The sequence below is a fragment of the Mobula hypostoma genome, chromosome 22 (assembly GCF_963921235.1).
Source record: "Mobula hypostoma chromosome 22, sMobHyp1.1, whole genome shotgun sequence".
Classification (NCBI taxonomy): domain Eukaryota; kingdom Metazoa; phylum Chordata; class Chondrichthyes; order Myliobatiformes; family Myliobatidae; genus Mobula; species Mobula hypostoma.
The window spans coordinates 38,680,727-38,692,106 of NC_086118.1; the positions used below are offsets into that span (position 1 = coordinate 38,680,727).

General features: G+C 41.5%; 1 protein-coding gene across 1 annotated transcript in view; it reads left to right on the forward strand.

Moving 5' to 3' along the window:
- The window catches only part of fscn2b (fascin actin-bundling protein 2b, retinal), a 38,921-nt gene extending 28,043 nt beyond the window's left edge, over positions 1–10,878 (forward strand). Inside the window, exons 3-5 of the mRNA XM_063030792.1 lie at positions 5,621–5,742; positions 7,726–7,893; positions 10,673–10,878. Coding sequence (XP_062886862.1) covers positions 5,621–5,742; positions 7,726–7,893; positions 10,673–10,878 — 496 coding nt within the window. The remainder of the gene's footprint in view (positions 1–5,620; positions 5,743–7,725; positions 7,894–10,672) is intronic.
- The last annotated feature ends 502 nt before the right edge of the window (positions 10,879–11,380 follow it).

Below are 11,380 nucleotides of genomic sequence, written 5' to 3' on the forward strand. Positions count from 1 at the left end.
AGCTGAAATCTGCAGATATCCAATGAAGAACTAATACTGGAGAAAAGATAACTCCAGTAGAACTGACATTTGTAACAGTGAAATACAACAACCAACAAGCCACATTGAGCTTTTATTTGGTTATAATTGGAGTATCAGCATTGTGGGTTATGACTGGCTGAGACAAGTACAACTTGATAGGAGTTCCATCTACCATTTGCATGCCACATCCCCTGCAATGAATCAAGGAAGATACTGGATGATGCCTTAGCAATGTTCAAGGATCACAATGGAAAACTCAAATGTATCAAGGTAAAATAGCGTTAAATGAAAATTCTGTAACCATGTTTTACAAAACCCATCTGGTTCCTTATACCATCCATGATAAAGTAGCTAGTGAGCTAGATCACATGGAGGCTGAAGGAATTCTTTACAAGGTTGAATGGAGTTCCTGGGCAATGCCAGTGGTCCCAGTAGCCAAGAAAAATGGGTCTGTCAGGATCTGTGGTGATTTTAAGGTCACCATCAACCCAGTACTGAAAGTAGATCAATATCCTCTGCCCAGGATAGAGAATATCTTTGTGCAAACCTTTCTGGAGGGAAAGACTTCAGCAAAGTGGACTCAGCTGAGGCCTATCTACAGATGGAGATGGAAGGAGAGTCCAAATTATTTCTAATCATAAACACTCCGAAAGGAATTTATCACTATAATAGACTTATTTTTGGAGTAGTGTCTGCACCTGCAGTCTTGTAGAAAGCTATGGATCAGGTGCTGCAAACGTGCTCAGGCACTCAATGTTACCTGGATGACATCATTAATACCAGTAAGGGTGACGAGGAGTGTATCCGAAGCCTCAAGACAGTGTTTAAAAGTTTAGAAGATTGTGGCCTCAGGGCGTGATGTGACAAGTGTGAATTCTTTAACCAAGCATCACTAACTGATGACACTATTGATGCATGAGGTTTACAAAAGTGTGCTGAGAAACTTTAAGCAACAGTTGATGCTCCAGGGCCAAAGAATGTGTCACAGTTGCATTTGCCAACTATAACAGGTTCTTGCCTAACCTTGCTACTGTGCTCCACCCCTTGAATTCATTTCAGCAGATTGGGAAGAAATGGCAATGGACAAAGTAGTGCGAGGTGGCTTTCAAAAAGGTAAATGTACTGTAATCACACATGATGATCCACATTGTCCAGTGAGGCTTACCTGTGATGCCTTACGTTGTGGTATAGGTGCAGTCATGTCATATGTTACGAGTGATGGAAGTGAACGCCCCATAGCCCCTCTATCACGTTCCCTCAGCACTGCAGAGAAATATTACACGCAGAATGACAGAGGCCTTGAGTCTGGTTTGGGGTGTAAAACGTTTCAACCACTACCTGTATGGGAAAGTGTCTACTGTCATTACTGATTATCAACCACTAGTGTCCATTTTCAATACACAGCTGCACAGATGCAGAGACGGCTCTTTGTCTTGAAGGACACAATGACTAGATTGTATTCAAGAGGATGACAAATCATAGAAATGTTGATGGATTGTTCTGTTTACTCTTGGAAAAGGAAATATCTGAAAAATGTACAGAAACCCGATACACTAATGCAAATCAAAAGTCTCCGTATTACGGCAGAGATTATCCAAAGGGAAACCAGAAGAAAATCCCACACTGTCTCAGGTCAACGTGGCCACCCTAAATGGCTGGAATGTGCAACAGAAACTCCAGTTTCTCCATTTTTTAAATTTTTTTTACCAGCGCTGAGATGAATTTTCCTTTGACGGAGCTTGCCCTGTGTGGGGATTGAGAGTTGTTGTACCATTCATGCTGAGAATTAAAGTGTTGGAGGAGCTACATCTAAGGTGTTGGTGGAACTACATGACAGTCATGTAAGCATAGTTAAAATGAAAGTGTTGGTTCAAAGCTTTGTGTGGTGGCCTGGGATAGATCAGCAGATTGAGTAGCTTGCCGTACACTGTGCAGGCTGCCAGCACATCCAGAAGGTGCCAAGATCAGCTCTCCTCCATCTCTGGGAAGGGCCCGCATTTGCTTGGCAGAGGATTCCTGTGGTTTATGCCAGACCATTCACGGGCACAAATTTCTTCATAGTAGCAGATGCATTACAAAATGGCCAGAAGTTTTCCCAATACCCTCCACTACAGCATTGCACATTGATGTGTTAAGAAGCCTCTTCTCAAGGACTGAACTCTCAAGTCAGTGACAATGGACCACAGTTTGTGGTAGAACAGTTTCAGTCATTTCTAAAAATGAATGGAATAAGACATATTACATTTACACCATATCACCCAGCTACAAATGGCTTGGTGGAAAGGTTTGCCCAGGGTCTAAGTGATACACTGCGAGTAATGTCAGCAGAACACACCACACTAACACTGAATCAGAAGCTGGCCAATTTCATCCTCGCATATTGCAGTGCAGCACACTCCACCACCAACAACTCATCAGCTATGCTGTTCCTGGGTTGTCCCTTGCATTCATGCTTGGATCTTCTCAAACTCAGTTTCAGGAGTATGCAAGACAAACAAGCTGAGACAAATTGAAGGCTCCTCAAACCAGGAAATTCTGTGCTTCAATCCTGGACAGGGTCCTGGCGAGATACTACAGAGGTGATCAAAAGTGGATTCTAGGAAAGATTAAGGACAGAACTAGACTACTTTCACATACAGTGGAGATTGCATCTGATATCATCTTGAGGCGACACCTCAATTAGTTGAAGAGCGCAGTCAATTGCTAGAGAAGAAATGTGGCTACCGCTGTCAAAACCACTTCCTGCAGTCTCAGAGTCAACTCTTAAAACCACCACAGAGGATGTCCCGAAATCTGAGACCGTTTCACAGCCACAAGTCTCACCTGCCAAACAGTGTCAGGAAAGGCAAGACTAAGAAATCCTCCACAGAGATGAAATTCTTGGGCCTGAATGGGACAATTTAAAATCTACTATGTTATGGATGTCTGTATATAGTTGTATTGTATAGTATACTGTGTATATAGTTGAAATGCATTCTCTATTGAGTTGGAGTTTATTGCTAAGCAGGGAGAGTGTTTATTCAATATTTGAGTAATCTTGTGAATATATTGTTTGATTAAGCATTCATTGTTTATATAATACATTGTGGCTATATGTAAAAGGTAAGTGAATTGCATACATCATGGCACTACCGCGTAATGCATGTACACCTCACTTAAATGGATTCCTGTGTCTTTGTTTTAATTAATTTAATGTTTTGGAGTTACAAAACTTGACAGGATGTGTTTGAAAATAAAGAATTCAGGGCCCCAAACAGTCCTTCCAGGTGAGGTGACACTTCACCTGTGAGTCGGCTGGGGTGATATACTGCGTCCGGTGCTCCCGATGCAGCCTTCTATATATTGGCGAGACCCGATGCAGACTGGGAGATCATTTAGCTGAACACCTACGCTCTGTCCGCCAGAGAAAGCAGGATCTCCCAGTGGCCACACATTTTAATTCCACGTCCCATTCCCATTCTGATATGTCTATCCACAGCCTCCTCTACTGTAAAGATGAAGCCACACTCAGGTTGGAGGAACAACACCTTATATTCCGTGTCGGCGGCCTCCAACCTGATGGCATGAACATTGACTTCTCAAACTTCCGTTAATGCCCCACCTCCCCCTCATATCCCATCTGTTATTTATTTATTTATTTATTTATATACACACATTCTTTTTCTCTCTCTCCTTTTTCTCCCTCTGTCCCTCTCACTATACACATTGTTCATCCTCTGGGCTCCCCCCCCCCTTTCTTTCTCCCTAGGCCTCCTGTCCCATGATCCTCTCATATCCCTTTTGCCAATGACCTGTCCAGCTCTTGGCTCCATCCCTCCCCCTCCTGTCTTCTGCTATCCTTTCGGATCTCCCCCTCCCACTTTCAAATCTCTTACTAGCTCTTCTTTCAGTTAGTCCTGATGAAGGGTCTCGGCTTGAAACATTGACTGTGCCTCTTCCTAGAGATGCTGCCTGGCCTGCTGCATTCACCAGCAACTTTTATATGTGTTGCTTGAAGTAATTGAACGTGACAGTTCACGAGATGAGAAATGTCATGATTAAGTGACAGTCCTGCAAGTTTGGAATAGATAAAAAGGATGCTTGAAGCGTTGAGTCCAAATACGGTTTATGGCCAAAAAACCTCAGGTAGTGGGTTAAGAAGTGAGCTTACTGGACTACTGGCAGACATCATGAGTTGGTTTGGAATGGACTGACAACTTAAAGTGTCTGAGACACCTACTTCTGGTTTAATTTGTAGCTTGAAAGAAGAATGCAGGAAAGCTGGCAAAGGAGAACTGGTGGGACGATGACTTTCAGTTCCAGCAGCAAAGCTGGGAGGGAGCAGTGGTGATAGGAGAATGGGCTGCAAAGGTATAGGGTTGTAAGCAAAGTGGATAACAAGAATAAAAATGAATACTTGGCTTTACATAGTGACCTTTACAACATCAGACCATCCCATAGAAATGAAAATAACAAAAGCAACAGAAGAAAGAGTGTAAAGGGCCCCTTATCTAAGAAAGGAAGTTCTGGTTTTGGAGAGCATCTAGAGAAGGTTCAGGAGAATGATCCTGGAGAAGAAAGGGCTAATGTATGAGGTGCGTTTGATGGCTCTGGGACCGTACTCGGTGGAGTTTAGAAGAATGAGAGGGGATCTCACTGAAACCTATTGAATGGCCTAAATAGAGTGGATATGGGGGAGTCTAGGATCAGAGGACACAGCCTCAGAACACAGCCTCAGAACACAAGGATGTCCCTTGAGAACCGAGATGAGGAGAAATTTCTTTCACTAGAGGATGGTGGATCCGTGGAATTCATTGCCACAGATGGCTGTGGAGGCCAAGTCATTGAGTATGGTGAATTTAAAGCACTGGTTGATAGGTTTGCATAGGTGTCAAAGATTACAGGGAATATGCAGGAGAATGTTGTTGAGTGGGACAGTAAATCAGACATAATGGAAGAGCAAACTTGATGGGCAGAATGGCCTAATTCTGCTCCTGTGTCTCATGGTCTAAAGACTACACGCGATCTGATATCATTATTTATTTCATCTATGAGAAACATCGCCTCCAAATTATTATGTCTTCCTGTAGCAAATGTAATGGTACACTTGTACTATTAGCAAGGACCATGTCATGCCAGCAAGTTGTGACCTGACTGATTCCACATTCATCATTTCCACTCTCTCACTGGGAGCAAAAGCATTCCCACTCCTTTGGTGAGACTAAACCATAAGCCAACAAATGTCGCTGATGTAGGTCGTGAAAATGAACCTGATTCTGATATCATTTTCATCTTCTCTTTATTACTGTTTGCTCACTGGGACTAAAATGTTACCTCTCCTTCAATGTGTTTTATACAATTTCTTTCCTGGATAAGGTTACTCTACTTTGTGCTACTTTGATGGCAGGAGTCATGCGGCTTATTACTGCAGTTTGTGTTGTAACAAAGCGGGGGAAACATCTGTGCAGCTGGATCCCTTCAAAATCAGGCAGAGGAATATGGTATACTTCATCTTCAGTCTCCAGGTAGAAAGCAATTGCCTGAACATGGGGATCTGGTGAGGGGTAGATGTCGGCAACGAGCACAGCTTTTTCACAGATTTTTCTGCTTTCAATTCCAGAGATGCCAACTGTTTATTTGAAGTAGTGTGGCGTGGGAGAAGAATTGCACTTAAGGCCAACAATGGCAAGTACATCTGTACAAAGAAAAATGGACAGCTTGCAGCAGTGAGTGAGTCAGCTGGTGAGTTAAACAAGAAGCAGACACTCAAGTGTAGGATTGATCACTCTCACTAATCAATTCCAAAATCAATCTATTCTAACCATGCTTGTAGCTTGATCAGGTTAATTGCCTCAATCAAGTCATAGCTTAGAATTCATGAATATGCAAACACATTTGAAAACAATATTACACAGTGCAATTTGACAGAAAAATGCTAAGTATAGTAAGATTTTTATTTAGAAAAGCTTACATGGAATTCCAAATTGAAAATGTGTCCAAGCCTGAGGAGTGTGACAAGAATACACAGACACAGACTACACTCATTTCCTAGTGTAGTACCTAAGTCAGAGGCATCTTTTGAATGAGTCATTAAGCTGAAGTTTTATGGCTCCATGTCTTCTCTAAAATAAATATAAAAGATTACACAACACTTTATTTTAGGAAAATTAGGGAATTTGTCCTCTGTGTATCTCAATTAATAATGCAAAACCTGTTCGTCCAGTTATTGCTGCTTTTTGGAACTTGCCTTGTGTAACTTCGCAGCTTGGCCTTCTGTATTACAACAGTAACATCATTTTAAAAGGTTATTCGGTTAAAAATGCTTTTAGATATTCTTGAGGGCAAATGAAAGATGCTACATAAATATACTTTAAAACATGTTCAAACCTCAAAGTCAATTTATGATCAAAGTACATACATGTCACTGTATACAACCCTGAGATTCATTTCCTGCGGACATTCACCATAGATCAAGGGAACTACTGCACACAGAGTGACAAACAATCAATGTGCAAATAAAGAGAAGTTGGACAAATTAAAAAAGGACACAATAATAATGTTAATAAATAATTCTGAGGTGAGTTGCAAAGACCTTGAAAGTAAGTCCAAAGATTGTGTAGTCAGTTCAGTGTTGAGGTGAGTAAGGTTATCCACACTAGTTCCAGAACCTGATATTTGAAAGGTAATAACTGTTCTTGAACCTGGTGGTGTGGGATCCAAGGCTTCTGTACCAACTTCCCGATGGCAGCAGCAAGAAGAGGGCATGACCTGTATGGTGGGGGGGGGGCTTTGATCGTACATTGGCTTTGTTATGTTGGCGCTGGAAGCACGGTGACATTTGCGGTCATTGTCGCAAATCAATGAATTTCATTGTATGCTTCAACGTACATGTGACAAATGTATTCCTAATGGAAACACGGGAGAATATATATTTCAGTGAAAATAAACTGTATGCTCAATAACATTTCACATGGAGATTAGCAAACACTGTTGTTTACAGTCTAAGAATCGAGACGAAATTATCTCCTGGTGCCAACAATGTGCATTGATCACATCCAATCAACATTTTTTTTATACAGCTGCAATCAATACATGGTTTCACAGATGGCCAAGTAGCCACTGTTACTAATTAAGCCTCAAAATCTTCAGTTTATTATTTTTTTGTCTTTTAAAGCAATAAGGACAGGGACCTCATTAACCTCAATGTTCCAGCAAGTGACTTATGCTAAGCTATCTTCCATTTACACCGGGAGAATTGTTAATTAAGGTGCAATTGGAGGGTGTAAGAAGAGCAATCCAATGCACTGGCATGCAAGTTATTTTGAATGAGTGCAATGTAAAATCCATCAGATATTTCACTGCAAGGAGCGTAGGAGATGTATTCAGGTGTGTCTTTCGCCATCAAAGACTCTTTCCAAGTCTCATGGTTGAACACCTTTAGCCATAAGTTGTACAGGATGATATTGGTAACAGTTATATTCATGCAATAATTAATGCTGATATTGTTTTAAAACACTTAAAAACTGAGGAAATTCAAATGAAAGTCAATCTGTTTATTGATGGTTAACTGCATAGTTTTGAAATCGCTACAATTCTGCTTAGATTAGGTGGTTGATGGAAAGTTCAAATGGTAATGTAGCCGATGAGGCTATATATCTCAGAATGATTAACAGTGTTTCACTGCAAAACTGTGGACCAATAATTTTGTCTATTCTGCGGCATTAGGCGAAGATGACGAGTTTATATTGAGACTGATTAATAGACCTATCCTGGTACTACGAGGAGATCATGGATTCGTCTCTCACCACAAAGGTTCCAGCACGCTTGATGCCAATCGGTCAGCTTACGACATCTTTCAGCTTGAATTTGAAAACGGAGCCTATCACATTAAAGGTGAGCACCTGGATTCTGTGAGAATGCTTTTCGATAAGTTTCAAGTTCTGCCTGCAGCTTAAAATGTGACTAAAAGTGTCGGGTTTTCAATGGATGAATATGCTGTTCTTTTTTAACTACTATCCCAATCAAAGTTTCTGAATTTCAGACTAAGATCAAATCGTTATCTAATTAGTATTTTAAACTGACAGTAACGATCCTGAAATACATTTTCAGGTAGTGCAGCATCAGAATCAGATTTATTATTACTGACTTAGATGATGTGATGTTTGTTATTTTGCAGCAGCAACACAATGCCAACACAAGACATTTTGCATTTTTACTAGTTGCAACACTGTTTGCTATTGGAAGCACCATTGCAATAGGATCAGAAAAAGCTGCCGAGGGTTGTAAACCCGCCCAGCTCCATCATCAGGCTAGCCCTCCCCGCCACGGAGTACATCTTCAAAATGCAATGCCTCAAAGTGCCATCCATTATTAAGGGCTGTCACCATCCGGGACATGTCCTCTTTGCATTACTGCCATCAGGAACCTGAATGTTTTAGGAGTAGTCCTTACCCTCTGTTATCAGATTTCTGAACGTTCAAGGAACACTATTTTGCTCTGTTTTTCCACTACTTATTTATTACTTTTTTTTCTTGTAATTCACAACTTTTTATGTATTTAGTTTTTATTTAGCGATACAGCGCGGAGTAGGCCTTCCGGCCCTTCGAGCTGTGCTGCCCTAGCAACCCCAATTTAACCCTATCCTAATGACAGGACAATTTCCAATGAGTAGTTAACCTGCATGATATGTCTTTGAAACGGGAACAAACCGGAGCCTTCAGGGAAAATCCACACGTACGGAGACTCCAGTATTGAACTCCAAGCCTCAGCGCCCCAAGTTGTAATAGTGTAAATCTAACCGCTGCTCTACTGTGGCAACGGTAGAGTGCCGTACTGCACTGGACTGCTTCCACAAAACAACATATTTCATAACATTATGTATGTCAGTGATAATCAGCTCTATTCCCATTTTGAGTTTTCATGTCTAACAGTTAGCATTCAGTCCTCGGCCAATTACAGATCAGTCAGTTCCGTACTTCAGAGCTGCTTGAGAGACCATACTCTGTACAATCTGCTCGCCACATTGACCTGCTGAACACTTGGCAGGAAGTAAAAGACAATGTATCTGATATACTTGATCTTCATGGCATCCGAACATGAAATAAAACAGGAAAGTATTGGTATCAGTCAGTAGTTGCAGCAGCATCGGTGTTTGAGGTCAAAGGCTGTCCCTCAGACTCTTAAATCTGATCTTTCCACAGATGTAGGCTGACCTGCTGAGTGTTTTTACCATTTGTTTTACATCTGTTGATTTTTATTTTTGATTTTCATATGCAAGTGTGAGTTACTCTTTAACATATAACCATATAACAATTACAGCACGGAAACAGGCCATCTCAGCCCTTCTAGTCCGTGCCGAATGCTTACTCTCATCTAGTCCCATCTACCTGCACTCAGCCCATAACCCTCCATTCCTTTCCTGTCCATATACCTGTCCAATTTTTTTTTTAAATGACAAAATTGAACCTGCCTCTACCACTTCTACTGGAAGCTGATTCCACGCTGCTACCACTCTCTGAGTAAAGAAGTTCCCCCTCGTGTTACCCCTAAACTTTTTCCCCTTAACTCTCAACTCATGTCCTCTTGTTTGAATCTCCCCTACTCTCAATGGAATATGGATTAATTGCAGCAATTACTGTAATATAGCTATTAAATCCATAGGAAGTTCAGTGTCCAGAGAGAGTTCCCAACTAAATGAAAACCTAAAACCCAAACATTTAGAAGTATTCCAGGTTTTTGATGACTTTGGGCAGCTAAGGCAGGTCTTGAAGTTTAGCTGCCTGTTAATATTGTTTTCAGTAATTTTGTGGACCGTGCTTGCTCTGACCGTTCCATCTTATGGTGCTTAACCACAGAAGGACTGTCAGCTGGCAAAACTTTTGTGCTGAGGGCAAAGTCACTTCTATTCAACAAGTACCCAATCTGGTTAACTGAGGATTTAGTGCAAAATGATTCTGTTCAGATGCAGACCAGCAAATAAGGTTGATGATCTTTCATCAGAAGTAGGAGGAGTTGGAGATAAATAGTGAACACAGGGGATCCTGCAGATGCCAGAAATCCAGGAAACACACACAATGCTGGAGGAACTCAGCAGGTCAGGCAGCATCTATGGAAATGAACAAACAGTTTATGTTTCGGGTCGAGACTGTTCATCAGGACTGAGAAGGAAGGGGGGAGATGAATAGGTTTTATTCGGTTAATAGGTCCTGACGAAGGGTCTCGGCCTGAAACGTCGACTGCACCTCTTCCTATAGATGCTGCTTGGCCTGCTGCGTTCACCAGCAACTTTGATGTATGTTGCTTGAATTTCCAGCATCTGCAGAATTCCTGTTGTTTAATAGGTTTTATTGTTTGTTATGTAGTCATCCCTATACATTCCACCCAATTCTACATTCCAGCTGAAGAAGTCCAAGGATTTTCTTATCTAGGCTGAGGAAAAGGCTTGGGTGAAGCACTAGGAGATCTTGAAGATACATGAATGACAGATGTTAAAAGCAGAAAATGAATGTTAACTTTTTGATTAGAGATGTGCATTCTTGTTTCAATAAATTGCTGGAGGGAAAAACATTCACACTGAGCCAGGAAACTTGCAATGATGTGAAGAGTGAAGTGCTGGCTATGTGCGGTTGGTTCCATCCCATCACAAGTTTAAACTAATGTTCTTTCTCCGTAGGCTGTGATGGCAAGTTCTGGTATGTATCCAGTACTGGGACTGTCTGCACTGACAGTATCATTCCTGAAGACTTTTACTTAGAATTCAGAGATCATGGTCGACTGGCTATCAAAGGAAAGAATGAAAAATATCTGCGTGGAAACCAAGCAGGCACTCTTAAGGCAGACGCAGATGAAGTGGACAGTTCCTCACTATGGGAATATTAATGGACAGACTCAGTCTCGGTAGACCATGTGACTAACTTGTAGATCTATTCTTTATGCGTGATCTCATGGATATGTAGAGCAAAATTTGGAGACTATCTGCAGAAATTATTATTAACTGTAATTTAGGCTCTTTGTTAAGAATCCACCCTTTCGATTTGTAATCTGACCTATGGCACCCCTTTAAAACTGGCTATATAAGCATTGGCTGATATCCAGTACTTGACATTATAGTCTCATTCTAGGACAGAAGTATATTGTCCCTCTTTCTGCCTCGTCAGTCCATGACCTTCTACATTGCCACAATGAGGTCACTCTCAGGATGGAGGTGGAGCACCTCATATTCCATCTGGGTAGCCTCCAACCTGACAGCATGAATATCAATTTCTCTAACTTTCCCCTTACCGCTCCTCTCCTTTTCCATTCCCCATTCTGGCTCCCTTCCTACCACTTCTCTGCCCCTCACCCATCTATCAGCTCCCTCTGTTGCCTGTCCTCCTTCCCT